The sequence below is a fragment of the Chroicocephalus ridibundus genome, chromosome 8 (genome assembly GCF_963924245.1).
Source record: "Chroicocephalus ridibundus chromosome 8, bChrRid1.1, whole genome shotgun sequence".
Taxonomy (NCBI): Eukaryota; Metazoa; Chordata; class Aves; order Charadriiformes; family Laridae; genus Chroicocephalus; species Chroicocephalus ridibundus.
In genome coordinates, this window is record NC_086291.1 from 39,974,648 (window position 1) to 40,000,437 (window position 25,790).

At 53.8% G+C, this 25,790-nt stretch overlaps 1 protein-coding gene across 7 annotated transcripts in view; it reads left to right on the forward strand.

Moving 5' to 3' along the window:
• Positions 1-4,272: 4,272 nt before the first annotated feature.
• CAPN15 (calpain 15) overlaps positions 4,273-25,790 on the forward strand; it is a 67,021-nt gene continuing 45,503 nt past the window's right edge. The window contains exons 1-5 of one of the 7 annotated variants that reach the window (XM_063343054.1): positions 4,273-4,442; positions 10,161-10,560; positions 10,654-10,817; positions 15,297-15,442; positions 21,574-21,894. In XM_063343054.1, the coding sequence (XP_063199124.1) occupies positions 21,719-21,894 (176 nt within the window). In that variant the 5' untranslated portion in view covers positions 4,273-4,442; positions 10,161-10,560; positions 10,654-10,817; positions 15,297-15,442; positions 21,574-21,718. Of the gene's footprint in view, positions 4,443-10,160; positions 10,561-10,653; positions 10,818-14,516; positions 14,640-15,296; positions 15,443-21,573; positions 21,895-25,790 lie in introns of those variants that run through there. The other 6 variants (XM_063343050.1, XM_063343052.1, XM_063343051.1 and 3 more) reach the window with 6 other exon arrangements.

Consider the following 25,790-nt stretch of genomic DNA (forward strand, 5'->3'; position numbering starts at 1 on the left):
ACACTTGTGTGCATTTGCGAGTCTGCACACTCCGTTCTTCACTCGGTGCTATGCAGTCATACTTCTCACGTCTCAATTAATAATAATCATATGCGTAACAAAAGGGGCTTAATTCAGTGGCGTGCAGTGACATTTTACGTGCTTTGAGGATCCTTCCTTGTCTCCAGCCGTGGCTCAGTAAGGGTGAAGGTACTAAGGATGAAGATGTCCGATAGCTCTGGTGAGACGTGTGGCAGATTTGCGTGGACATCTCGGCCACCCTCGGGTACCTCACGTGGCACCAGGTACCATTGTGCCGACGCTGAATGGTGTCCAAATGTGTCACTGTGAGCTGAGCGCCCAAGCTCCCGTTAGTTTAGACGGTGAGATGTGTTACTTGAAAGAGCCACCATGGTGTCACCAGCGGTTTCTTTCTAAGCCCAAATTCACCCTTTCCCCATTGGTACAAAGTCCAGTTGGAGGCCTGAACCTACCGGTGTTTCCCAGGGGTCAGTACTGGGTCCGGTCTTGTTCAATGTGTTCATCAACGACCTGGGTGAGGGGACAGAGGGCACCCTCAGCATGTTCACTGATGACACAAAGCTGGGGGGGTGGCTGACACACCAGAAGGCCATGCTGCCACCCAGGGAGACCTGGACAGGCTGGAGAGGAACCTATTGAAGTTCAACAAGGGGCAAGCGTAGTGTCCTATACCTTGGGCGGAAAAACCCCCTGCACCAGCACAGGTTAGGGGTTGACCTGCTGGAGAGCAGCTCTGCAGAGAGGGGGACCATGGAGTCCTGGTGGACAGCAAGTTGCCCATGAGGCAGCAATGTGCCCTTGTGGCCAAGAAGGCCAATGGTCTCCTGGGGAGAATTAAAAAGAGCGTGGCCAGCAGGTGGAGGGAGGTCATCCTCCCCCTCTGCTCTGCCCTGGTGGGGTCTCATCTGCAGTACTGGGTCCAGTTCTGGGTTCTCCAGTTCCAGAAGGACAAGGAACTACTGGAGAGAGTCCAGTGGAGGCTACGAAGATGCTGAGGGGCCTGGAGCACCTCTCTGCTGAGGAAAGGCTGAGAGACCTGGGGCTGTTCAGCCTGGAGAAGAGAAGACCGAGAGGGGATCTCGTCAATGCTCGTTGATATCTAAAGGGTGGGTGTCAGGAGGATGGGGCCAGACTCTTCTCAGTGGTGCCCAGTGACAGGACAAGGGGCAATGGGCACAAACTGGAACATGGGAAATTCCATCTCAACATGAGGAAAAACTTTCCTGTGAGGGTGGCAGAGCCCTGGCACAGGCTGCCCAGAGAGGTGGTGGAGTCTCCGTCTCTGGAGACATTCCAAACCCACCTGGACACGTTCCAAACCCACCTGGACACGTTCCTGTGCAACCTGCTCTGGGTGACCCTGCTCTGGCAGGGGGTTGGACTGGGTGATCTCCAGAGGTCCCTTCCAACCCCTGCCAGTCTGTGATCCCAACAGGTTTTGCCCTACAGTGGGCAGGGCAGCCCCACTGACCATTTTGGGGTGCTGACCCCACGTGCCCAGGCAGGGCCGTGTGCTGGGCTACCTGCCCTGTCTGTCCTGGGGCACGGGGGGGACACCGAGCCCTGCGATTCCCCCAGTCCAGGAAACCCGCCCGTGAGTGAGGGCAGCAGGGACTGCTCTTCCCCTGGTCCACCCCCGAAGAACAAAGGGAGAACTGCTTCTGCAGCCTCTCGAAAAGCTCTGTCTGCAAATAAATGCATCGATAACGACTAACAGTTACATCTTACAGGGAGATGACCAGAAGCAAAATCTACCCACTTGGCTTTTGGTCCCTGCATCCTCTTTACAGAAGACTGACGGGTCTCCCAAACGTGTTTGTACCATAACTGCCTGCACAGAAAGCCTCGGGTGCCTTTCGGGAAGGTCAGCCTGAAGATAAAATTTCCCTTAGTAAGCAGCTGTCCTTTTTCATTTAGCAACCATTAATGCCCCTTTCCAAGAGCGGTGCATGAACAACGCTGCCTTTGCTGGAACGACGACCCATTTATTTCGCATGTGTGTGTGCCGGGTTGGCTTGGCTGGTTCCCAGCTGGGATCCCCTCCCGCCCTGTTTTCACTTGTGGCCCTGGGAGGGGAGCTCCCCTGCGCCCTGAGCTTGGCAGGTGCTGCACCCACTGCTCCCACTCCTCGTCCCAGTGGGGCGGGATGGTTTGAAGGTGCTTCTTAAACAGGTTGAGTCTGGCAGAGGGCTGGGATGTCCGTGAACTCAAAGCGGGGAGATGGAGATTTGATGCTGGACGGAGGAGCAGACCCCACCTGTACGTACCTGGTGGAGCAGCAACACCCGAGGGCTGCGGTCCATGGGGGAGAGCTTTGGGAAGGGCCACCCAGGCTCTCCTCCTCCCCGCCGGCATGGCTCCTTGCGCTCCCAAGCTGAACCACAGCTGCACATGTCCTCCAGGGCTCAAGCAACTCTGTGCCAGTTTCAGGTTTGCTTCATGTGCCGCCAGGTCATTAAGAGCTGTAATTAGGCAGGGTTCAGCGCTTCATTCCAAGGCGGCTGGGCTGTGGGAAGGGCAGGAAGCCCGGCTTTGCTCAGCCCCGGGCTTCTGATCTCTGCGCTGGGCACGCCCCAGCCCTAATCCTCCATCTCCTAACGCTGGCGTCTTCCCCGGGGCAGCAGATGGGACACACCCAGGGGTTCGTGTACCCCAAGAAGAAAAGGTCTTCTCCATCTGAGAGCTCAGAACCAACAATGTGCCCATGTGGCCAAGAAGGCCAATGGTCTCCTTGGGGGCGTTAGAAAGAGCATGGCCAGCAGCCAGGTCATCCTCCTCTTCTACTCTGCCCTGGTGGGGCCACATCTGCAGTACTGGGTCCAGTTCTGGGGTCCCCAGTTCAAGAAGGACAGGGAACTGCTGGAGAGACTCCCGTGGAGGCCATGAAGATGACTGGGGACTGGAGCATCTCTCTGCTGAGGAAAGGCTGAGAGACCTGGGACTGTTTAGCCTGAAGAACCATAGAATGACAGAATGGTTTAGGTTGGAAGGGACCTTAAGGATCATCTCATTCCATCCCCCTGCCCTGGGCAGGGACACCTCCCACCACACCACGTTGCTCCAAGCCCCCTCCAACCTGCCCTTGAACACCTCCAGGGATGGGGCAGCCACAGCTTCTCTGGGCAACCTGGGCCAGGGGCTCACCACCCTCACAGCCAACAATTTCTTCCTCAGATCTCATCTCAATCTCTTGCAGTGTAAAACCATTCCCCCTCGTCCCTTGGCTCCCCTCCCTGATCCAGGGTCCCTCCCCAGCTTTCCTGGAGCCCCTTTAGGGACTGGAAGGGGCTCCAAGGTCTCCCCGGAGCCTTCTCTTCTCCAGGCTGAACCCCCCCAGCTCTCTCAGCCTGTCCTCACAGCAGAGGGGCTCCAGCCCTCCCAGCATCTCCGGGGCCTCCTCTGGCCCCGCTCCAACAGCTCCGTGTCCTTCTTGTGCTGAGGACTCCAGAGCGGGACACTGGAGAAGACCGCGAGGGGATCTCATCAATGCTGATCGATAACTAAAAGGTGGGTGTCAGGAGGATGGGGCCAGACTCTTTTCAGTGGTGCCTGGGGACAGGACAAGAGGTAACGGGCACAAACTTGAGCATAGGAAGTTCCACCTAACCATGAGGAGGAACTTCTTTGCTGTGAGGGTGGCAGAGCCCTGGCACAGGCTGCCCAGAGAGGTGATGGAGTCTCCGTCTCTGGAGACATTCCAAACCCGCCTGGACGCGTTCCTGTGCCACCTGCTCTGGGTGACCCTGCTCTGGCAGGGGGCTGGAGTGGATGATCTCCGAGGGTCCTTCCCCCCGCCATGCCGTGGTGCTGTGACCACCCCTCCAGCCCCAGGCCCCGACTGCCCCCTCGCCCGGGGCCCGCCAGCCCCGGCCCGGCCTGGACGCCCCCCGCCCGAGGGGGGGGGGCGCTCTCCCCCGCCGCGCAAAGCACCCTGGGAGTTGTAGTCCTCGCCCTCCCCGCAGGGCCCCCCGCTACCGGCCGCCCCTCGCCGCATCCCTCCGCCGCTCCCGCCGGCCCCTTGCCCGCCGGGGGACGCCCCGCTCTCGGCCGCGCCCCGGCCTCGAACCACCGCTCCCGGCGCACCCCTCTCCGCCGCCGTCTTCCGCTTCCTCCGCCCGGCGCCCCTCGGGTCTTGTAGTCCCCCCGCCCTATTCACGACGCGCTCTGCGCTGTTTCCGTGCCGTAGCGCCCGCAGGCCGGAACGGGGCGCTACGCCACGGCGGCGGCGTAAGGGCGGGCTCAGGGACTCCGGGGCAGGCCGGGCCGCCGGCCGAGCGGGAGGAAGGCGCCGGCGGAGCGGCCGGGCGCCGCGGCGGGCGGGCAGGCGGGAGGGAGGGGGTGGAAGTTGCCCTGCCCGGGGGAAAGTGCGGGGCCGGGGCGGGGGGGGACGACAGCAGCAGCGCGGCCGTTTTCATCCCCAGGTAAGCGGCGGCGGGGGGAGGCGGGGACGGGCCGGCCGGGGCCTCCCGCCGCGGCTCCCAGCGGCGCCGCCGGCTTAGGGCTTTCCCGGCTGGAGCCTCCGGCTGGGCCCCGGCCTCCCCCGGGCCGCCCCGCACAACCTGTTGCTGGTGGGCCCCAGCCCGGCTGGCCGCGGGGGGGCGACGGGAGCCGGGCCTGGAGGCCGGGGAGGCGCGGGGGGGGGGAGGGATACACATGGTGCCCGGGGTCCCGCTGCTGAGGGGGAACCCGGCGCCGGGGATCCCGCCGCGGGGCTCTGGGGCTGCTGGGGGGGTCGGTGAGGTGAGCCGGGGGCTGCGGCTGCCCCCCAAGTACCTCAGATCCCTTCCTCCGGGTAAACCTCGTCCCGCCTCAGTTTTAACCAACTGGAGGGTCCCCGGGGAGACGGGGGAGGCTTCGTGCACCCCCGCGCTGCAGTCGCTCCCCGGCCTGTCTCCGCTCAGGGTAGGGGCTGACCGAGCCTCCCGGTGCGGCTCGGGCAGGGCGGCATCGCTGTGGCGGTTAACGGGCACGGCTGAGGGCCGGCACGGGGCCACGGCAGAGCTCCCGGCAGAACCGGGGACCCCCGTCCTTCAGTCTGCGCCCCAACATGCAGCTTAGAAACCCGGCTGCTGGGGGCTAAGCGGGGTTTTGCGCAGAGTTTCTGAAGCATTTGCGAGTTTGCCCTTCGGAATTGGTTGGCTGGCTCTTGTGCTTGGTTCTCTGAAGCATCCTAAGGCTGTTTGGGCCCCGATGCCTTGCCAGGACCCCTGGATTTTACCGCACGTCAGCTCAGCTGCAGTTCTAAGTGTGTCAGCCTACCGACCCTGGATGCAGAAGCCTGTTAGAGCAGCTGGAAAAGGCTCTGTATGCTGGCCGGCCTCTCCATTTTCTCAGCAGCTCTCCTCTCCCCCCTGCGCCAGCTGCTGGGGTACAGCTCTTCCCTCCCAAGCACCGGGAACCGAATGTTTTGGGGTGGTCATCTGGTGAACTGTTGGGGGAGATGGAGTGATGCACGCGCTGCGTTTGAAATGTCAGATTGTTTCCTCCAAGCCCTTTTTCAGATCGAAATCTCCACTGGCGCTCAGCACTCTGTTAGGCCTTCAGGCCCGGGATGCGGATGGGTGGTTTTTCATGGTCGGACAGAAGGTTATCTGAGAAGTGCTTACTGTACGTGGGCTGGGGCGTTCGTGCGGGGACAGTGGTGCACTGCTGTGGGACGGTCAGGAGGTACTGGAGACCAGGAGATGCATTTAGAGGGAGCCAAGGTGGAGATGGCTGATGGAGATAGGTTGCAGATCCCAGACTGTTGCCCTTGTCGATCTGAACACAGAGATCTTGCCATACTTTGCACATTGTCAACTGGGATGCTTAGGGACTTGTGCTTCAGGGCTGTACTCTGTGGGAGATGCCACCTTTCCTAATCTGGAGCAGATCCGTGGTGGGAGGGTGGCCGAGTGGCAGACGGGCCTCCTGAGATTCCTTGCTGTGGGGGTGGTGAGCCCCTGGCCCAGGTTGCCCAGAGAAGCTGTGGCTGCCCCATCCCTGGAGGTGTTCAAGGGCAGGTTGGAGGGGGCTTGGAGCAACCTGGTGCGGTGGGAGGTGTTCCTGCCCAGGGCAGGGGGTGGCACTGGGTGGGCTTTAAGGTCCCTTCCAACCCAAACCATTCTATGATGCTGTGAGTCTGCTGGTGGCTTTTGCATGGCCGTTTCTTGAGACCCACTGCCTGGCTTGTGCCCGTGCGTGAACCAGGACTGAGCTCTGCCTGAGGAAGGAGCTGCAGTAGCGTAACACATGCCAGAGAGTCATCATTCAAATTACCGTGATTTTATGTTCATGGGGATATTAACTAGTTTAAAGTTGCATCAGCTTCTGTTTGTGTCCCAGGCTTTAAGAGTTGGAGGCAGAAGGCAAGACCCAACATTGCTCCCTTCCCCAGCTGGGGTTGGAGGGCTGGAGAGGCTTTTGAAGGTTTGATACGACTTGCTGTGTTTGCGAAGCCATATTGCTTTGGCAGGAAAGGATGCAGCTTCCTTGAACCTCGTGACTTGGTGCGTAAGGGAACCTGAGGCATGGGCCAGGCATAATGTCTTTTGAGTCAGAATAAATATTGAAAAACGAACCAAAACTGCTAAAGTTGCACATAAAAAAGGTCGGGCGTCCTGCCCAGGCTCGAAGCTGTCTCCCGGTAGCGGAAGGGCTGGGTGACCCCATGGAGGGGCCTGGATGGCCTTATGAGATGCACTGGTTACCCCTCCCTGGCTCTCCTGGGCGCCCTTTATCTTTGCTCTGGGCACCCTTTATCTTTTCTCTGAATACTGCTGGCTTTGCAGAGGGAAACAGCCTGGGCCCTGGAGCTGCCTCAGCCAGCTCAGCGCGATTGGCTTTATCTTGTGGAAAAGGCGCTGCTTTCATCCGTCCTGGAGATTTTGTGGGAGCTTGCCAAGTTTGCAGCGGTTGCACGTGAGGCCTCAAGAGAGACCCAGGCAGTCCCTGGGCCGGCCGACGCGGCCGTGCTGATCTCCGCCAGCAGGGACCTCATCAGGTGAGGTGCAAGCGGGAGAAATGCTTTTTTCCTCCCATCTTCCCCCTTCATCTGAGGCTTTTGTTCATTTCTGGGTTTGTTCTGACCCTTTCTGTGAGCGGAGGGATCGGGGAAGGAACGGATCCTGTGGCATTTCTCCGAGTGAGGGTCTTTTCGAAGCAGGGGGAGGCTGGAGCGAAGGGCTGGGGCTGCCTGTGGTCAGACCTGAGGGCAGGGAGAGAGGAGGCTGGTTTGGAAAGCGTGTGTCGGAGCCCGGTGTCCTGCCGAGGCGGCTCTCTCCAGTGCTGGCAGGAAACTTGTGAACAGCCCATTTGCTGGAACGTGGGGCTCTGAGAAAGGTCATATACAGTGCAGCCTTGAGAAAGCTGCTTATGCGGGTGGGACAGGTGAGTCAGTGGCTTCCTCCTCGTTTTCCGTCATAATCCTACTCTTCAGAGCGAGATGTGCTGCCTGCCTGCTCCCCAGAAGCCTCCCGGATCTGCCCGCGTTTGCCTCGGCCGTGCTGGTTGCTGTTGGACCCTGCCAGAGCACGCAGCTCTTCCCAGGCCACCGTCACCCAGCCAGGCAGGGAGGAGCAGGATGGATGCTCCTACCAAATTTCTTTCGTGCTGTCATTGCTATTTGGAGTGCTGTCGCTTGCCTTGTATTTAGCAATGGCAGCTGAGGGAGCCAAGGAAGGCAGAAGGGCTGTTGCCTGAGCACGAGAAACGTTTAACTCTTGCCTTCGCAGCTCCCCGTGCATTGGCAGCTCTCAGGTTGGGCTGATAGGAAATGCCGGTGGCGTTCCCGAAATTTGCTTGTGTTTGGTCGCTTAGAGGATGAGGAGGGTTTTTGTGTGCCATTTCCTCTTGCTCTGGAAAAAATGCTGCTGCCCTGGTGCCTGGGCAGAAGGGAGAAGGGGGAGCCCTGGAAAGGAAATAAGATCCAAAGAAATGTGTCACCAGCAGAAAGAGCAATTGTTTTCCTGCATTTATATTGCAGAGCGTCGTCCTGTTCAGGCAGCCGATGTTTGACAGCCAAGATAATACATTTATATTGATGTAATTAGCGGGACGTGGAGTTTGCTGAATGGCTTGGGGGCAGCATGCTTTTCAGTCTAATTCCGGCAAATAGATCAGGGAGGATTGGAAAGCTGCCGTGGGTTGCTAGAATTGGCCCTTTGGGTTTCTGGAGGTTGAGTACATAACTGCTGATATTTCCTATTGTGCTGTACCCTGCCTCGTTGAAAAGAAAATAACTTGAGGGAACACGGGGCTATTTTTGCCAGCTTGAGATGATCAAGTTTGATTTCTAAAAACTGAAGCCGAGTCTTTAGGCTTGCACATTAAAAAGAGTATTGCAACCATATCTCTGTTCCTCTCCAAATGCATGCCTGTGCGCTTTGCCAGTGGTGTAAACTCTAATGTGTATTCATAAAAATAATAATAATAAAAAAAAAAGAAATAGCTTTTCTGTTCCTGCAATGCAGCCCCGTTTGTAGCAAGCCTAAACGCTGTGGGTCTGATCAGCATCGGCGTTAGAGGAAGTGGTGATTGCACTGTGGCAGTGGGGCCAGGCTGGTTTCTCGCCCCACTCCTGGGGTTAGCAGCCCTTACCCAAGCCGCAGGGTTATCAATACATGCTCTCTTCGGTAAAATAGAGATCGAGACATTACAAAAAGCTGTTGTCCCCCTCCGGTGATACTGCCCAGCTGCATTTCTAACATGGCACTGCCTGCGGCACCAAAGTTTCCCCTTCAGCATCTTGTTCCCAGCCCCAGCCCAGATGATTTTGGTTTACTGAGGATATCACAGGCAGCTTTCCAACTTGCGTTGTGTTGTGTTCCTCTGACAGCAGAAGGTCCTTCTGCTCACGTAACAAAAGGGTTTGCAGAGGAGCTAACTCTCAGACAGCTTTGCCAGGGCACAAGTTAACTCCCCCGTCTTTGTGCTGGTCCGTGGAAGTGGGAAGACATCACAAGGGTCCTTGTGTGCTGGGCCGTATCCTCCCCGCTGGGGCAGCTCTGCTCTCTGGCGAGGCTGCAGCACCAATTGTGGTCAAGGTCTTGCTCTCCAGCTTGTCCACATCGGTCACCTGCCCGCAAGACTCAGGCCAGCGGGCAGAGCTCGGACAGTCCTTGGAATTTCAGCACAGCCAAAAGGCTTTATTTTAAGCTGCTGGGTGTTAAGCGGTTTCTCTTCCTAGCCCATGCGTGTGCAACCACGTCTCCTGCAAGAAAAATGACGTGGTGTCACGTAGATTGATGTAGGCATTTGTGGTCCTCTGTCCTCTGGCGTTTGTCTCGGTCTCTTTAGCTCTCGTAAGCCTTAAGCCTTTCCAGTGAGCGGGAGCAGCTCTACTGGGCGCCCTGGAGAAGCTGTGTGCCTGGAGTTCCCTACCTAGCCAGTGCTGTACAGACCCTTAGGCTAAAAGAATCAGGCTGGTCCTTTTGAACCTTAGTCACTCCCTTAATTACTTTTTGCTGGTCCCCCAGTGGTGTCTCTTGCATGCTCTGGAACATTTGCTAGTTTGATTCCATTAGTGGCACGTGCCCAGGTGTCCACCACAGCTCATCTTTTCCCCACTGCCTGGAAATCTCAGGGGTGCAGAGCGCTGGAAGAGAAAAGCTCTTTGTGAATTGACCATAACCTGCCCCAGGGGCATCGTGCCGCACCTGGTGGTGTGGCTGTGGGGAGAGCGGGCAAGGTGGCGGGGGCAGAACCGGGTCTGTGGCTCTTGCGTGCTGCTGCCGCGCTCCCAAAGAGGCTCAGCGATCACATTGTTCTGGCTGAATCCTTCTTTGCTTTATTGTGCCCTCCCCAATCTAAAATAGAGAAAGTGAGAGAGTGCTGGTGAGCCAGACAGTTATGGATAAGGGTTCTTGTTGCCTCCGTCTGATAAAAGCCCGTCCCAAAGGAGACAGTGCTTTTGCAAAGTATAAATTTCATTAAAAGAGGTTGTTTGGAGAGCAGAGAATATGAAGGGGGAAGAGGAAATGTCTTGGGGGAGGGAGGTTTGCCAAGGCGAGTACTCAAACGCAATGCCTTCTGGGGGTGGGATGGGCACATTTGACATAATCAGAGGAATTTGTACTTTTGAATATCCAGTCGATGTAACTGCTAACGATGTCCTGGCCATGCGGAGTAATTAACATCTGTTTCTTCATTTGAACATTCAGGCAGTGTGCCCCTCCAGACGTCCCTGTGTTCACATCCAGACCCCTTGGGAGATCCTGCCCTGTTGCTAATTGTCGAGAGCTGTCCAGAATCCTTATCGTTAAGATCCCGCTGTGCTCCTGAGGTGTTGTGTTACCTGCTACGACGACAGCTCTCGCCAGAATGCTAAGCAGCAGCTGCCGTCAGGGAGAGTAAGGCCAGTGGTGGGAACAGAACTATAAAGTCACCGCCAAAGGTTCTGAAACCACAAGTGAAGAATCTGAGTCGACCCACAACAGAGTGGCTCCTGTCTCCAGGCGGGACCGAGCTCCAGCCCGTCGCCAGCTGGATGCCGCGGGAAGCACAGAGGCTTCTGAGAGCTCAAGTTCAAGTGGATGCTGATTGAGTGACCTAAAATGTGAGGTTGGTTGCGTGCGCTGGTGCGAGATGCTGCTCAGCCTGGAGTCTCAGCAGCCATTTATTCTTACGTGCCTGCCTTTCCTCTCTGTTCCCCAGCTTGGTGCAGCAGCCGCTCCTCTGAACAGACGGGGTGTGCAGAGACCGTCTAGCATGCTCCTCCAAGCGGGCCGCTCAGCCGGTGCCAACAGCAGCCGTTCGATTCCAGGGACGCCAGGCTGACCTCCCACCAACTGGGACCTGCAGAGCAGAAACTGTGTTGAGTAAGAGGCTTTTCTGACTGCAGCGGGCTCTGTGCTGGGCTGGGAGGGGCTGAAAGGAAAAAAAGCTTTTCTCCTCTGGTTCGTAAGCACAGTTACCCCGCTTCTTGTCTCCCACGCCTGTCGTACTTGTCTTTCTTCCTTGTTTTGTTTCCTTCTTTGAGTGTTTCCCTCTCCTCAATGTCTGCGTGCGTGAAGGCCACGTGCTCTTATGGGTGGGGATACTGGTGTCCCCTGGTTTTCTCATGGCGAAGGAGAAACTGTAAGAGTGGAAGAGAAAATGTGGGATCTTCCAGGACGTCGCAATCTTAAGCTGTGGAAACTGTGTGACTGTCCCAGGGTGTGTTTGAGGCAATGCAAGGGCAGGGAAATACATTAATCTGAGAAACTCTGCATTGCTTTGCCTGCAATAACCACACTGCTGCGGCAGTTCCCAGCCCAGGACTGGGACAGGGAGATGACTGTGGTGTACCTTATGTGGCTGGGCTGCTTTCAGCCTGGAGATTCAGAGCCTGCTCTGCAGAGACAGGACAAGGTGGTGAGAAGCCAGTCTGAGCTTGTACCTTCAGGATACGCTTGCAGTGTCCACTGCAGGAGAGCATCTGATGGTGATGGTCTTGCGTTCAAATGAGCCAGGCTGATGTGGCCCTATCCAGGCCAGGGCTTTGGTTTAATTGAATGGACACTGGTGTGCTGTGTGTTGGCCGATCTGGTCTGCCTGGATGCATATGGGCGAGCTGGAGTCTCTGTGCAACTTTGGTGTCCAGCTTCAGCAGAAGGTCTGTAGGAATCTCTTACCGTTCGGGGTCAATGAAGCCAGGCTGTGAGCACGGTGGTCTTTGAGTGGTGGCTGTGACCAGGCAGATGTCAGCTGAGATTTGCGCCATGGCTAGCTCTCAACTGTGGGAGGGATGAAGTAACGTTCCTGCTCTTGGATCGGTTTTGATGCAGCCTTGGAGTGTTTTGTAAATGCTACTTCAGGTGTGCAAAGCCCTTGTTCCCATTGCCTGACCCTGCCATGCAGCATGCCTTAGCCAGCAGAGCCTGGTGGAGGGAAGGTTGGGGGTCTGGAGCACCACAGGAGGTTAAGGCAGCTGGATATGTCTTGCAAGGCATTTGAGAGTGACTCCTGTAACGTGATCTCCTCTCCATCTGCCTGTTCGGGTTGACGTGGGTTCAGGATGCAGCCAGCTGGTCTGGGTTGAGGCCAGCTCCGTCACTCTGCGGGGAGGTGTCTTGGATGGCCCATTAGGGCTGGCTTTGCCGTAGCAAAGGCAGCTTCATTCTCAAAGCATCTGCATTATGTTTCAGCCCTCTCATCTTGGAGTACAGCATTTTCCTCATGTGATCATTATATTTGTTCAAATAAATGCTCTCATGGGCAAATATTGCTTAAGGCGTTGTGTAATTGAACACATCCTACAGTTTCAGCTATATTGGTGTAGCAGAAGAGGAGCTGCTTGTGACGGAGACAGTAAGCCAGTATAGCTCCTCTGGTGAGGAAAGGGGAGTATCATAGTGTCACTGTCATATGTAACAGCGTCAGGCACTCTTATATATGTCACTTCAGTTGTACCAGGTGTTATTCCAGTCATATAATTTCAATTACAATATCGTCTCCTAACAGAAATAATAGCACGGCTACGACATCAGCGTGCAGAAAGATTCATGGGTTTTTTCAGGATCACAGAATCGTAGAATTGCCTCGGTTGGAAGGGGCCTGTCAGATCATCAAGTCCAACCATCAACCCAACCCTGACAAAAACCATCACTAAACCGCGTCACCTGGATGGCCCAGGACAGTACGGGTGTAATGTGGAGGAGGAGAGGGGTGAGCAGTAACGTGTTGCTCCCCCATCAGGTTATCAAACTGAGCTGTGCTAAAAGAGAAACTGTCCCCTCTGGGTTTCACTCTCCCTGTCCCAGCTTCCCTGTGCTCTCCTGGTTCCCTGTGCTCGCGGAGAAGGCGGCAGCCTCTTGTGCAGTTCTCGGCAATTCTTAATGCTTTTATCTCCCGGTTGTTTCTGATGGAAATGCCAAATGCCACTGTCGTCTGTCAGGCGTATCCTACCTCTGCGCTTGCCTGAGGCCCAGCCAGAGACGTGGTGGTTTAAATCTAGGCCAGCTGGTTGGAAACTGGGACGTGGTGTCCAGTGAAGCTGGGAAAGTCCAAATGGCAGGAGGAGGCACCCAGGAACTGCTGCCCCTGTGAAGGGCCCTTGTGGCTCAGGACGGGGCAGTGTGGTGAAGGCTGGGAGCTCTGGCTAGCAAGGGGTGCAGCTGGATGTGGCTTGGACGAATTGCATATTTACTGTCTGTCTAATCTGTGTTAGAATTAAAGCTTGTGGCTGGAGTGTCTGGGGACAGTGTGCTCAGGGGACATCGCCTCCACCTCCTGTCTCTGAGACACTGCTTTCCACGTCCGTGCCCTGGGTTTTCACTGGCTGTGAGACTCTGCTTCTTGGTGCAACTCTCTTCCCCTCCCTTCTGCAGTGGCCAGCTCTTCATCTGCTTATCTGTCAGCTTAGCATGATCTGAAGATACAATCCCTGATGACCTTTTGGGTATGACCTTGTGTTTGAGCGATGCCTGGGCACCTCTGGCCCTCTACAAATTCAGCTTGCCGAGTGATTGGGAGGAACTTCATGGGTCATCAAGTCCAGTTCCCTACTGCTGAAGACAGTCATCTTGTGCAGGTCATGAACTTGTCCAGGAACTAATTGTTGGATCTAACTCTGTTTTTTTTTTCCCCGGTGCTTCTGGAGCAGCTGGTCCAGAGATCTGCTCTTTGAAAGGTTAGAAACCCTCCTCTGGCTTCCAGTATCCAGTTTTCCTGGGCTGGTTTATTGTACTTGTGCCGTTGCAGAGTGTCATCTTGCAGATGAGAGATGACTTGCAAATTCTTTTCCTTCCCTGGTTCACTGGAACTTTATGTCCTGCACCAGTGGTGACTCCCGATGCAGATTTGTCCTGAGAAATGTGTTGAAAGCTACTTTGTTTTTCCGTTGCTTCTTTTTGGGAGGTTGGTTTTGCTGGGCCCATTTATTTAAGCGTTGTGCTTTTGAGCATTTTAAGTGCAGGTGGAGTTCTGAGCTGCACAGTTTGTGAATATTAGCGAGTACAGAAGAGCACTTTTTGCGCTACTGTCACTTCTGTCGTCTTTTTTAACATTTGTCCTTGCTACTTGTGCCGTCTTGCCCCTTCAGGAGAGAGAGATGTTGGCAGAAACAGTTGAATCAAGGTGAACCTGATAAAGCAATGTATTGAAGAGCCAGTGCCTGGCTTTTTCTCGTGGCTCTTATTCATGTTTATCTCTAGCTGTGAATGTGCAATAACAACAGTTCTGTTCTGCACAGGCTGGCACAGCCTCAGACAGGAAGATCTGCTGTTTACCAATCAACACTCTGCTGTAAGTGAGAAAGGGGAAAGAAATGTTTTATTGCTGCTGGGTAACCCAGAGTGTAGTTAAACCTTTCTGAAAAAAAAAAAAAAAAAAGAGGAAACTAAGAGCACATGTGTTACTCAAGATGCATTTTTTCTGGCAAGAGTCCCGTGTGTGTGTGTGTGTTCTTCCTGCAAAGCATCCCTGCTTATGCTGCTTCCCTTTAAATCCATAGCATATTGGTGGCAGGCAAGTAAAAGCTTCCTGTTTTCATAATGCAACCAGGCTCAGCAAGCAGTCTGTCGAGGTGATTTTTCAGCCTGGCGTGTTTTGTAGCTGGGGCAGCCTGTGAGCTGAGTAGGATGACAGAACTCTGCTACGGGGATTAGAAATACGAGGAGGAAAAGATCTGGAAATGAGATCCGCTGGTAAAGCTTCCCAAGGTTGGATGCTGTTGGCTTGTCTTGTTTTTGTTTCTTCCCCTTGTCTGTCTTTCTGTGGCATTACCGCGATGTTGCTAATGAGATGAGCCGTGCCAGCCCCCACACGCTTTTGTTAACGCTGCACTCAAAAGTCAGCCACAATTGGCCAGTAAACTGGAGGATACAAGCGGCTCGTTGCACTTCATTGAAGCAATGTTAATTGACTTAATGGAGCACCAGGGTTTCAGAGATTTGGTTGTGGGTTTGGTTTTTTGTTTGTTTTTTGAATGTGTGTGCATTCAGACCCTTCTTCGGCAGTGCCTTTGTTGCTATTTTCATGTTTATTCAGAAAAGGACCTTCCTGCTCTACAGCTGTTGATGGAGATGGATTTTGAAGTTCACCCTTATTTTGAAGAAACCTTCCTGTCCACTGCTTCTCCCTCTTTTTCTCCCTGTAGCCTGTAATTAAGGTGTTGGTTGCCCTTTCAGATCTGTATAATCTCCTCTCTCAAAGTGACCGTGATAGATTTCCAGTAGCTCACTGGATAATCTATCACTGGTTTACAGCGTCCTGTGCAAGGGAGAAGAGGAAACTTTTCTCAGACTTTGATGCTAGTTGCTTTGTGGCTAAGCTGCCTCTACAATAAATCTACTTTTCCTATCAATCTTTTGCTTCAGGCTTTGGACGCCTCTTCCTCTGCCTGCATACTTATGAAGAGTCAGTGCTGGGCATTAAATGCAGCTCAGCCCAACTCAGCTGCTGTGTATGAGTTTCTCCTCTGTTAAAGTTGAGCCAGAACCAGTTTCAAGGCAGCTGGAAGAAGGTAAAGATCCACAAGCTTGCCTTTGCATGTTAATGTCCGTGGACAGAAAGATGTGCTGCTGTTCTGGACTTTGCTAAAGCGTAGCATGAAGCGTGAGGTCCTGCTCTGTGCTGGTCTAGGACTCCAGGTTAAATTATCTTGTTACGTCATTAACAGCCCATCTGGAAATCTGTTTCCAGGCAGCTAACTTCATCTAATGGTATCTCGGCAAGTAGCACACCAATCTTGTTTCTCACTGTCATCTGGAAAACAGCTCATTTGCAGCTTCCAGTCCCTTAGATTTCCTCTAAGGCCAGAGCATCTGACTGGCCTCTCTCCTCTCAGCCCAGCTACCCCACACCAAACATACAGGTGGGTAATTTTTACCCTTCTCCCCATTTCCCTCTCCTCCATTTGCGGTGCTTGTGCGCTGCCTGTCGCCCTAGTGCCTTGCGAACCTGAAGACCTCTTGGCCCTGGGAGGTGAGCGGTGCTTTCTGAGCCACAGGACTATGCCCCGAGTGGCACAGGGAGCTCCGTGGTCCAGCAGGAGTGTTGAAGAAGCCTCCCACGTCCCAGTTGAGCGCACCAACCGCTGGCCCGTCCTTCCTGTTATAGCTATGCCTCTGTCTGTCCTTGGAGGTACCTTCCCACCCCTCCCTGCCAGAAGCTTTGCGAGGAACAGGAACTTGCTGACACCTGAGTTTCCTGCCAAGACTGCAGCACTCGGGCTGCCCTGTAGTGCTGGCTTGGCAGGTGAGGACAGGAAGAAAGGGCAGGAAAACTTTGTTTCTTGTCACCAAGACAGGAGCTTCGTGCAAGGCGCCTGTTCAGCACGGAGCATCCCATTTTGCTCGGTGGCTTTACAACAGGGGTCCCGCGGGTGATCATGGAAGCTCTTGCTGCACTTTGAGCCGTAGACCTCTCGCTGGGTCAGTGTTTGGCATCCTGGATTTCAGTCTGTCCTGCATCTGTCTGAGGTGGATGGCTTGTTGCTTTTCTGTTCTTTCCCCCCTGCCTTGTGGAAGAAGAGAGATTGTTCACCCTTCCTCCCCAGGGGTTATTTCTTTTATCAGGGTCACCTCAGCCTGGTGAATACAAGTCACGCTCTGCTTGGAGCCCGTACCTGGCTTTGCACGTCCTCAGGTGCTGCCACCCTGCCTCGTGGAGCTGGGACCCTGCTGTCTATCACTGCTGTGCACACAAATGCTTGAGCTTCTTTTCCTGGCGTGGTTGGCACGGCCCACCATCAGGCCTCCACTCTGCATCCTTCTTCAGTTATCCTGTGCCTGGCCTCTTCTGTGACTTTGTAACCTTCCTGCGCTGATGTGTCTTATGCTGTGTACCGTACCCATCCCTGCACGCTGTTCCCTGCTTGCCCCGGACCCCGTGAGCACGTGTCTCCTTCGGTGGTAGGTGGGGAGATCTCCTCCCGTGCATGGTGGCAAGATTAGTAGAGGGGCATGTCTTCATGATGAAGTGACAGGCTGAGAGAGTTGGGGGGGTTCAGCCTGGAGAAGAGAAGGCTCCGGGGAGACCTTGGAGCCCCTTCCAGTCCCTAATGGGGCTCCAGGAAAGCTGGGGAGGGACTCTGGATCAGGGAGGGCAGCCATGGGACGAGGGGGAGCGGTTTTACACTGCAAGAGGGGAGATTGAGATGAGATCTGAGGAAGAAATTGTTTGCTGTGAGGGTGGTGAGCCCCTGTCCCAGGTTTCCCAGAGAAGCTGTGGCTGCCCCATCCCTGGAGGTGTTCAAGGCCAGGTTGGAGGGGGCTTGGAGCAACCTGGTGTGGTGGGAGGTGTCCCTGCCCAGGGCAGGGGGTGGAATGAGATGATCTTTAAGGTCCCTTCCAATCCAGACCATTCTTGTGATTCTATGAAGTGGTCTCCTCCAGCTTGATGCCCCAAGCCAACTGCAGCTCCTCCAGCTGCGCTCATCTGCCCCTGAACTACTTTGTGTTTAGGATGTGTGAGTTCCATCCAGCAGTCCCCAGAGAGGAGGCTGCTCCTGCCAGGGCTGTGGGTGGGTACTGGACATCCAAAGCTCTTCGGGAACCCTCGTTTCCCCCAGCAAGCAGCAGCCTGCATGTGAGTGAGAGCAGAGAGCTCCTCCTTTGCTGTTGAGGGTGGTACCAGGTCCCAGCCTGTCTTAGTCAGCCCCCAGGCAGGGGAGCTCACTCAGCAGAGGGAAGAGAAGGGCTGGGACTTGCAGCTTCAATCCTAGAAGAAAGCCTCCTGCTATGTGGCTTCCTCTGGGCACAGCTTTTGAGGGATGTTTTTCCCTCAGGTATATGGCGTGTCTTCTCCTGGGCCAGCTGCTGGCCCAGCATCTTGATCAAGAGCTGTCTGGTGCGTGGGATGTCTGTGTTTTCATTCCTGGATCTTACCTGGAGCAAGGGAGTAGCTCAGAGGTGACTTTATTTATAGGCTGGGGCAGTGGAGGAGTTAATGAAGTGACAGAGTCTTGTCCCTGAGTCTGGGTGGCTGAGAACTAAGAGAGACCGGAAGACTCAGGCAGGAGCTGAGCTGGCTTGTGCCACATGGAGGAATAAATTAATAAGAAAAGGAGGATGGGAGATATCCCATCACGAGGAGGGGGCTCCTGCACGTGGGACCAACTGGGGCCAGTCTGCCTTACTGGCTTCCTCAGCGGGCTGGAGCAGCTCCAGGGACCTCTGTCTCGTCTTCCTGCTGCCTGCCAAAGGGAAGAGCTCGGGGAGGATCCTAGGAAAAGTTGATCCTGCAGCTTCCTAGATAGGTTGAAACACTTGGGCTAGTTGCCTTTTTTCTTTTTTTTTCTTTTCTTTTTTTTTTTTTTTTTCTCTCTTCAGAGCCAAAACCTACTTTGGAGCCAGAGGGAAGGAAAGGGGGTTGGGCAGCCCCAGATCCCCACCCTTCCTGCCTGTTTCGCTCTGGGTGGTGTGACAGAAGAGCTGGGGCCCAAAGGGTCAGACTGGTGGCGAGGAATAGGGTTTATCTGGAAGCATCCAGGCTGTCCTGGCAGCAGGAGGAACCTCCATGGGAAAGCTTTGCCATCCTGCACTCGCTCTAAGTGCCCGCTGCTCAGGGTGCCGGTGGGGCAATTTGAGGAAGGGTCTGCATCGCATCCGACAGATCAGGGCGAGTGGCTGTGAAGTGGCTTGGAGGTGGAAACATCAAATCTGGTTTTATTTTGGAAGCGATATTTTGGGAGCAGTTAAATAGTGTCGATTGAAACCCGGTAATTATTGCAGCTGCAAGGGGTGAAAAAAACAAAATCCAAACTCAGCATCTTGCTAAGGTGCTTAACTGTTAATTTCCATGAGCGAGATCCACCCTTCTCAAGACACTTCACACAATCTGTTCGCATTGTTGCTTCCTCTTGTGATTAGATAGGTGGAAGCAGCGCTTTATTAATTAGGAGGAAAATCCTGCTCCCTCCTGGCAAAGCAGAGCAGTTCTTGGCACTTTGCTCCCTTCCGCGGCTGAAGCCCCCCCGGTGGAGCACGGGCAATGTGCAGGGCATCTCCCTGCCCGGTGCGAGAAGCTCCTCAAAAATAAGGCTGTCTGCTTCCAGAGAGGCTTCGTTCTTTGTAGGCTTCTTTAACTGACCCCTTCCCTCGCTAGGGTGTAGTTTTCATTCTCACCTTTGCTTCTTGCAGGCTCTTCGTTTGCTTAGCATTGGCCAAAGGCGATTTCTGGCCCAGCGTGGCGAGCACGTACAGGCTTTGCATCCGGCTCTAACGCTGCCGCTCCTCCTGCTTTCGAACCGGTTCACCCTCTCCGCTCCTTGGGCCGACGTTCCCCCCTAAATATTGTTTATCGGCTGCTCTCACCTGGTGGCAGGGGTGACCCTGAAGAAAAGGATTTACTGCTTTGCCTGGAGAAATCCGATTTCACGCCGCGCTTGCAGCCAAGCAGCCCACTTTGACCAGACAGTCTTGGAGATCGCTACGACTTAGCCGGGTTATCCTCCACCTATTTATAGATCCCTTCCTCTCCCCAGCTCCACCCACCCTGGGGTTTTACCGCACCGCTTTAAAACAAGACTCCCGGCCTCTCCTCTCCCCGGTGCAGACCCGGTGGAGGAGGACGGAGCAAGGCACGAGCACCACATTGGGAGCCAGCAGTAATGCGGGCAGCAGGCATGTCTCTTGCCTCTCGTGGTGAGCTAAAACTGGCGGTTCCGTGTGGAGGAGGAGGAAGCTGCTTTTCCAGCTTGAGAATCAGCTGAGGAAGTGGTCTCGAACCAGCCTGTGGAATTGCTTTATTTGGCAATTTAGCTCTGCTCAAGGCTATTAACTGACTGAGCATCCTGTCTTCTGTTTAGCCCAGCCTGCGGTGAGCTGCACGGGGCTGTGTTTCTACCCATCTTGCCTTTATTTATTTACTTTCTCGTGGTAGAACCCAAGTCTTGAAGTGAGAGACGGAGTCCGTTCTTCTAGCGGGTCTCGTAGTTGCAGCCCCCGCGCCTTTGCTGCCGCTGTGCTCGCTATGGGGGAGCCGTCAAGGGATGCGGCAGGAAAGGCAGAGAGGCCGTTGGTGTGGGACAACTGGTGTCTCCAGTTTGACTTAAGCTGGAGATACTTGGGAATACTCTTCCCCTCACATCAGGTGGGTTTCATTTAGCCAGAAAATCAGATTAGTTACAAATTAACTGCTGGAATAGCAGGAAATGAGAGGGGAAGCGCCAGGGATCCATTTTGGCTGGATCTGCAAAAATCAGTGAAATCTTGCTGTTGGGCAGGTAGCGGGAAGCAAAGTGCGGAGATGCGATGGCTGACGCACAGCAGTTTGTCAAACCAATTAAAACGAGGAAATCAATGGAGGGAAAATTGTGTTCTTGGGCTTTTTCTTTTTTTTTCAGTTTTATTTTGTTAGTCGAGGCTTTGCAGGTTACAAAAAGACCACGGCAGAGCAGTTAACGTTCTCCAGCTAATGGCCTAATGCAGGCACGTTCCGGTATTAAGCTCATAGCAAAACTGCACCTGCTCCTTGAGCAGCCGCATTTGAGAGTCTGTTATCTATCAAGGCCTTTCTTGATCCCTTAGAACAATCCTGGGATTGAAAAACTGTATTTTAGGAGTCTTTGTTTCAGCCTTTTTACTGCCCAAAGTAGTTTCTTCGCAAAGGTCTTTCTACAGTTCATTCATCTGTAAATCCTGGTGGGTAATTGAATAAGCTCAGCTGTGCTAATTTTTTCTTCTTCCTCCTTTCTTCTTTTTTGCTCTGTTAAATATTCCCTCAGTCCGTTCCTCCTGACACGCATCCAGATTGCCGTGCCTTTTTCCTTTAAGGAGAGACGTGTGTAGCTTTAAACCTCTTTGAATACTAGAGGACACGGAGTGTTTCTGTGGTTTAACTGTGAGGATGCTCAAAGAGTAAATTCTAAAAAAGTAGGAAAGAGAGAAGGGAGAAAAGGAAGAACAGTCAAAGCCCCAAACCTGCTTCTGTGGGCAAGGGGATGCTCAGGATCAGCTAAAAATTGGTGTGAGCTGAAAGGAAGTACGTTATTGCACCGTCACAGAAAACATACTTGTGCAGATACCCAGTCTCTCTGCTTTCAGCTTTACTGTGGTGTTAGTGGGGAACGGGAAAAGAGGGATATTTTATTTTACGTACAAGAAAAATAAAATCTCACTGCATACAAGCCATCAAATTGTCCTCCTCGTAGCCGAGGTAACTAAAAGCCTGGTGTGCCAGTCGGAGCCTGGAGCTTTCAGAATAACCTTTTTGTGTGTGTGTCATTCCCAAGGGCTGCTGGTTTGGGGTCCAAGGGAGACCTGCTTGTCCCCTTTTCTGCTGCTCTACTGTGGTGGCGAGGGCTTTCTGCTGGGCTCTGGTGTGCTCTCCTCCGCTGGTCAGGCTCTGCCCCAAGCCTGGGAACTCCAGGTGCTTAACTGGGGAGAGCCTCTTCTACAGCCCCCGTAACTCCCCGTCTCCAGGCAGCAAAAACTGGATTCGGTGAAACGGCCCTTCCCATCCCAGTGAGCGCTGGGATGGGGGTCCTGGTCAGAGCATGTATTAATAGGCTGCTAAAAATGGAGGGTTGTTGCTTAAATCATACCTTATCTTTCTCTCTTTTTTTTTTTCTTTCCTTTTTTTTCTCCCCTTTCTCTTTTGTTTGTTTTGTGTTTGTTTTTTTGTTTGTTTTTTTTTTTAACTCTTGATCAGAACCGACCTTCCTTTCTCCAGTGTGTTGGGATCTTTACAGCAGCCCATGCCGCAGCGCCTCGCCTGTTCCACCCGAACTGCCCGTGCCACTGGCTTGGACCTAACCTAGGATAAATCTCAGCGTGGCCGGGGGCGGGGGGGAACCATGGGGAGCTCTGCCTCATCGCTGGCCGCAGAGACGGAGTCGGACCATGGCTTCACTAGCGCACCCTACCCGGGGCACCCAGCCGTGAGCTGGTATAGGAGTAGTCACAGTGGCCCCGTTTGGGAAAGTGCCCTTATAACGCGGCAGCATCAGCATTTACACCACCGGGTGCGAAGGTAAGGAGGAGGGGAAGGAGCCTGCTTACCTGCTTACCTCTCAGCTTGAATCCGGGACGGTGCGTTTGGGAAATAAGTTGCTTTGCATCCTATTGGGTGTCAGGTCCTTTCATTCAGAGGCTCAGTTCAATTCCTCCTGAAAGCTGGAGGCGAATTTCCACCGATTTGCGTGATGCCAAGCCATGTCCTTTTTACAGGGCTGCTGATGTCTCCTGCAGAATGGACTGCAGGATTCATCCCAGCTCTTCCTCACACACCTAAATTGGGAAGGTGGCTGCCTGGGAATGGGATCTCAGTTCCTTTAATGAGTTTGCCCTGTTCTTGTGGCTCCTCTTCTTTCCCACCGCCTCACTACACTGTAGGTGTCTGTCAGCCTGAAACCACGACAGTGTCACAGGCGGAGGATTGTCATTCCAGGTTGGGTGGTGATAAGTAGCAAGAATTTCTGAAGTCAAAAGAGCAAGAAAAGCTGTTTTCATGCAAAAGCAGTGAAATGCTTTTCAATACCAGATCCAGGGGAATGAAAGACACCAAAGCAGCGTTCCTCTGAAAAAGAGCTCAGTGTTTCCAGCCCTCTGTTTCTGTCCCTCCTTGATAAAATCAGCCCCTCAAATGTGTCTCTGAGGCATTGCCTCTGCCCCTTCCCCATCAGCCACTTGGCAGTGAGGAATTTTTCTTCATGTTGGAGGGCTGGCGTCCTGCATTCAGTCTCTGACAGGTTGAGAGGTATGTCAAAAGCATCTAAAAATCCTCTGCCCGGGGGCTTGGCTACAGAGGCTGCCGTGTTTTGTGCTAATAATATTTGAGCCTTTGCCTAATGCCTGCTTTGTGTAGATTCCGGCCTGGTTGGGTGTTTGTACTTGCTTGAGTCTGTTTGGAGCCGCTAGTCTTTTAGGAATAGCTGCTTGCTTCTGAGTGTCCCCGAGCTGTTGTGGCTTTCCACTGGAGGCGTTTGCTGTGATGGCCATGTAGTATCTGTCGTGTAGTCCTCGTTTGGTTTTTTTTGTTGTACCTTTCTGCTGCCGCACATCCCAGCGAGGCTGCCTCAGGGTGTCTGGTGCACGACTCCGGGAGACCCCCGGGCAAACAACGTCCCGCTTTGCTCCTTTGTAGCCCTGTCTTGGGTTTCCTTGTTGAGCTGGTAACGGTGTGAAACCAATTTAGCTGTTGTCTTTGCTCTCAGTCACGGACTCGAGTTCCTAGCAATGCCCAAGAGGCCTTTAAAAAGGCTGTTTTGTGCAGTTCACGGTGTCTGTTGCTGTGTGGACCAACCTTTGTGGCTGGCCCACGGTCCTGGTCGGTCATCTGTGCTGTGTAGGTTTGTCCCCTCTTGTTTAGAGGGATCCTGCCAACAGAGCTGGGTCCTTCCTGCGGGATTATTCCTTCCCCGCTGCTGGTTTGGCCTCTGTTGCCTTGAAGAGTTGGGGAAGGTGTGGGTGGCTCCCACCACGAGATGAATAACCCGGTGTGGCCGTATGCAGCCGGCGCTGGGGTTTAGGAGCTCCCAGTGCAAAGGTGGCACTGAAAAGGTCGTGTCTCTGCAGCCTCATGTTTGCCAGCTGAGACCCCTCGTGATTCTAAGTCTGTAGCTTGGAGAAGCTTGAGAAACCAAGTGAAATCCTGACATGTGGAAATAAATTTCCTGCAGAACCAGCCTTCACGGTGGAGCGGATGTTGGGGCAAGAACAGGAACTGCCGGTCTCAGTGCAGATAAAGCCGGTGTCCTGTTAGGACAGGAGTGGTTTTTCTGATAATTATGTATTTCCCCTGCTAAAGGGAGAAGAGAACTCATCCCGGCTGAGTGCTGCATGGTTCCTGGAGACAGGAAAATCACTGGCCGTGATTCGCTGAGCAGTGAATTGCGTGGGAAGAACTCGCTTTAGGCAGCGATTATGGAAGTGGGTTCAAAAGACCTGCTGAGATCAGCCAGGCTGTCAGGCATCAAAGTACCCGCTGTTCCCATGGCGAGACGGGTGAAACAAGAGGGTGAAGAAGCAGCGGATGATTGATTTCCAGAGAGGAACAGATAAATATATTCCTTTAAAAAATTAAGTAGATCAATAGAACAAGTCCAGGTAGGTAACCCTGCCTCTGAATATCCTCATCCCTGGAGTTGTGTTGGGTAGGAAGGAAGTGGAGTACTGGGGAGTCAATTTGAGGCTGGACAGGAGTTCTGGGGTAGACTTTGCTTTTCCTGCTGATTTCCTGTCCCTGCCTGTAGCCGCCTTTGGAGCTGATAATGCTTTGGCCGCTCTAGAGCGGCACAGAGCCAAGCCTGCTGTGCTCTGTCTCATGCCTCGGGGATGAACGCAGACCTCCCTTGGCAGGGAAACAGGGACGCGAGTACTTTCACGAGTGACTTTGGTCTGTACTTGGTGGGGGAATTCGGGGAGGCTTCCCTCATGGTTGGGTGGGAATAATCCATGCTGTTTGGCTTTTGAGATTCTAGAAGCTGAGAGGAGGCTGTGTTGTCTCCTGTGTTGTCTGGGTGAGGCTGGTGCTCTGGAGCTGCCTGTCTGCTGGAGACAGGTGGACAGGGAGGGAGAAGGAAAAAGGGCCTTAATGGCAGAAGCAGTAGTCTTGTGACATCCAGATTCGAGTCCCTGGTCTCTTCTGGGCCAGGCTGCACAGTCTCTTTCTATGTGTCAGCGTCGCACCTTTTAAACAGGAGCTCGTTCCTGCCTTCCCAAGCATGCCAGGAGGACGTAGCTACTTGAAGACTGAAGGTACCGAGTGTTACGTGTGTGTTTGTTAGAGGGATCTTATTGCTGAAATCTCTGTTTAGGGCAAAGATGTTCCTTTCAAATACTTCCTTGGTAGCTGGGTGTAGCCAGACAAATTCTGGCTTATTTACAGGTGCCCTTTGGTGGCTCCTTGCTCATAAGCTTAAAGGTGTTTGGCCTGGGCTGTTGTTGGATGAGAATGTTCAGCTGAGCCTCCAGACCCATCACGGCCGAGCTTCTTGCCATGACAAACCCTTCATGAAGCTGACAGCAGCAAAGTGCAGTGCCACAAGTCCAGGTGCTGGTGGTAGGACATATCTCCTACCACCAATTGCTGCTGCAATTGAATCGTTTGGGAGGTGTGGGCTCATGGTTGCTTCTCCTGCTGCTGGAAGTGGTGGTGGCAGCTCTTCAGTGTCCGTCCTTCCATATCAGTAAGATGTTAAGAGGGAATTAGGGCACTGGACTGTCTCCCAGGTGAGATTTAAGGGAGCGTTTCTGCTCACCTAGTCTTCATTCCTCAGCATTCATAAAGAGGGACAACAGGGTCCTGTCCTGGTCAAATTCTTGATGGGACCCAGAGAAGAACGGGATCTTGATGGGACCAGTAGAGAGATGGGTCTCTTCCCGGCTGGACCTGCTGGGTTCCTGTGGCCCTTCTGATGAGGTCCCTGCCAGAGCTGAGCACGTGTTAGCACCAGGCTGGTGGGCCGGGAGGGTTCCTGGTTTGCAGAGCGCTTTGGAAGTCTTGTGAAGGGTTCATGGCACTGAGAATTGCTTGAGTTCACTCCGCTCAGGAGAGGCTTTTTGAAGAAAGCGTCGCAAGATCTGCGCGGCTGAATCGAAGCGTCTCTGCCCACCACTCAGTTTGGCTGATGCTGTCTGAGCTCTTTCCTTTGCCAGAGAATATGCATTTTCTGGGGTTTCCCGCAGCATTCTGCAAAGGCTTGGTATTTTTCTATAAAAGCCTCTTCAGAATGAAATACCTCTGGGCCTCAATGGTTATGCAGGGAGGATCAGACTATGTTTTTTTTTTTAAATGCTAAAAATATATAAATCTGTCTGCTTTTAGAGGGAAGCAAGGAGACTTGCTTTTGTTGTTGGCAGCTGGTGGGAGGGTGCTTGCTGAGCCCCCCCAGCTCTCCAGAACCATCACTTAATTCTGGAGAGAAA